The 2,226-nt window shown below is 50.9% G+C and overlaps 1 protein-coding gene across 1 annotated transcript in view; it reads right to left on the bottom strand.

Annotated features, from left to right (window-relative positions):
- Positions 1-2,226, bottom strand: part of LOC122547566 (trafficking protein particle complex subunit 10-like) — a gene marked incomplete at its 3' end in the record, with an annotated part of 20,404 nt that overhangs the window by 13,314 nt on the left and 4,864 nt on the right. The window contains exons 2-3 of the mRNA XM_043686181.1: positions 1,717-1,875; positions 597-869 (exon numbers count right to left, since the gene is read on the bottom strand). Coding sequence (XP_043542116.1) covers positions 597-869; positions 1,717-1,875 — 432 coding nt within the window. The remainder of the gene's footprint in view (positions 1-596; positions 870-1,716; positions 1,876-2,226) is intronic.

The raw sequence follows: 2,226 nt of genomic DNA, 5'->3' as shown, positions 1-2,226 counted from the left end.
CCCACTCCCCAAATCCAACAGCCCACTCCCCAAACCCAACAGCCCACTCCCCAAATCCAACAGCCCACTCCCCAAACCCAATAACCCACACCCCAAACCCAGCATACACAAATTGACAGACCCCCACACCCAACATCATCCCAAATCTGAGCTGACATTTCCCTACCATCCCAAACCAAACTCAACAACCCCACCTAACCCACTACTAAAATGTAAACTCTCCCTGAAATGATAGCCACACAATCTGTAAGCAGCCCCACCCCATGACCAACAGCCTGTTCCAGGTGGCAGAGGGAGAATGGGTATTGAACATCAGGTTTGGAGCAGAGGGAGGAATGGTGGAGTGTGGGGAGTGACAGGAGATGTCAGGCCTGAGGTTACAGGAGGGGTTTGGGAAACATTACCAGAAGTGTTGAGACCCACTTCCCTTGCCAACAAACCCTTACCTATCTCCTGCCCCAACAACTTCCCTCCCCCTCCCGGTTCCTCTGACATTCCATTTTCCACCCATCCCCCCACCCCCCCCACACACACACACACACACACAGACCCCCATACAGAGTCCCCTCACCACACACAACCCCTCCCCACCCCACCCAGCCCAGCTGTTGCCCTCTCCCTCTGATTGACCTTCTGCTCGATAGAGGTCATACACGGGCTCTCCAATTTAGTTTTGTCGAGTCCTCTGCGAGCTGCTTTTATCTCAGTGCTGGGTCTCTCAGAGTCAGGGGGCGTTGGTAGTGTGGACGGCAAGTGACAGATGACACGCAATTCAAACTCAATCTGATGGTAGGCAGCAGCCAGGGGCAGAGAGATACTGGTAATCTTTCCAGATGATTGGATGGATAACGGAGCCTCAGAGATTTTGTCTATTTAAAAAAGAAAGAATAGTTCCCTTAAAATCAAATTGTAAAAACTATCATCTGAGCTGAGAGCTTGGAAAACTGCTCACCCCCCTGTCATTTAAATTGTTAATGCAACAATCCTGTACTCCTAGGAAACAAACACAATGCTGTCAGGGCCAGAGTAAAGCTTCCTCTACACTGTCCCCCATCAAACACTCCCAGGGACAGGGACAGCGCGGGGTTAGGGACAGAGTAAAGCTCCCTCTACACTGTCCCCCATCAAACACTCCCAGGGACAGGGACAGCACAGGGTTAGATACAGAGTAAAGCTCTCTCTACACTGTCCCCCATCAAACACTCCCAGAACAGGGACAGCACTGGGTTAGGTACAGAGTAAAGCTCCCTCTACACTGTCCCCCATCAAACACTCCCAGGGACAGGGACAGTACTGGGTTAGGTACAGAGTAAAGCTCCCTCTGCACGGGGTTAGGTACAGAGTAAAGCTCCCTCTATACTGTCCCCCATCAAACACTCCCAGGACAGGGACAGCACGGGGTTAGGTACAGAGTAAAGCTTCTACACTGTATCCCCATCAAACACTCTCCGGAAAGGTGAAAAGTCATGCTTCAGTACTGTCAGCTCTCATATTCTTTAAGTGTTCTGTTATTATTTAATATTCTGTTTGCTCCTTGTTGTTACAAATGAAAGTGACACTAGCAGTACAATGGAATGGAACTCAGGGCCCGACTGGGCAACAGGCACAGAGGTTTGATCTGTAAGACACTGCCTCAGTACAAGCTGCCAGACAATGTCCCACAGCTGCTCCCATATACCCCCCAGTCTCCGAGGATCCGATCAGTGACTCACTCACCCCCACTGTTGGTTGAGACTGTGGCAGTGCTGCTGGCTGAGTGCAGGATTGGCAGTGTGTCAGTGATACTGAGCTGCAGTGCGTCTCCATTCTTTACAGAGTAATGGCCTGTCTGGATGGTGAACTTCACTTGTTGAGAAATACCTGCCAGGAGGTTGTCTGAATAAAAGGGAGACAGACAGTTATTACTCAGCACAGGCTATTCAACGTGAGCCAACTGCAATAACTCCGCGGGAACAGTCATATCACCCTGGATTCAAACACAGTTCACACACTCAACCGAGTCAGATGGTGGACACTTCAAACCTCACTCAAGAGACAAAAGCACAAAATTCTGGTTGATTGCACAGTGAAATACTGAGGGAGTGCAGCACCGTCAGAGGGTCAGTACTGAGGGAGTGCTGCACTGTCAGAGGGTCAGTACTGAGGGAGGGCCGCACTGTCAGAGGGTCAGTACTGAGGGAGTGCCGCACTGTCAGAGGGTCAGTACTGAGGGAGTGCCGCACTGTC

Source organism: Chiloscyllium plagiosum, unplaced genomic scaffold (assembly GCF_004010195.1).
Source record: "Chiloscyllium plagiosum isolate BGI_BamShark_2017 unplaced genomic scaffold, ASM401019v2 scaf_14143, whole genome shotgun sequence".
NCBI lineage: Eukaryota > Metazoa > Chordata > Chondrichthyes > Orectolobiformes > Hemiscylliidae > Chiloscyllium > Chiloscyllium plagiosum.
This window is presented reverse-complemented; position numbering and strand designations above follow the sequence as displayed.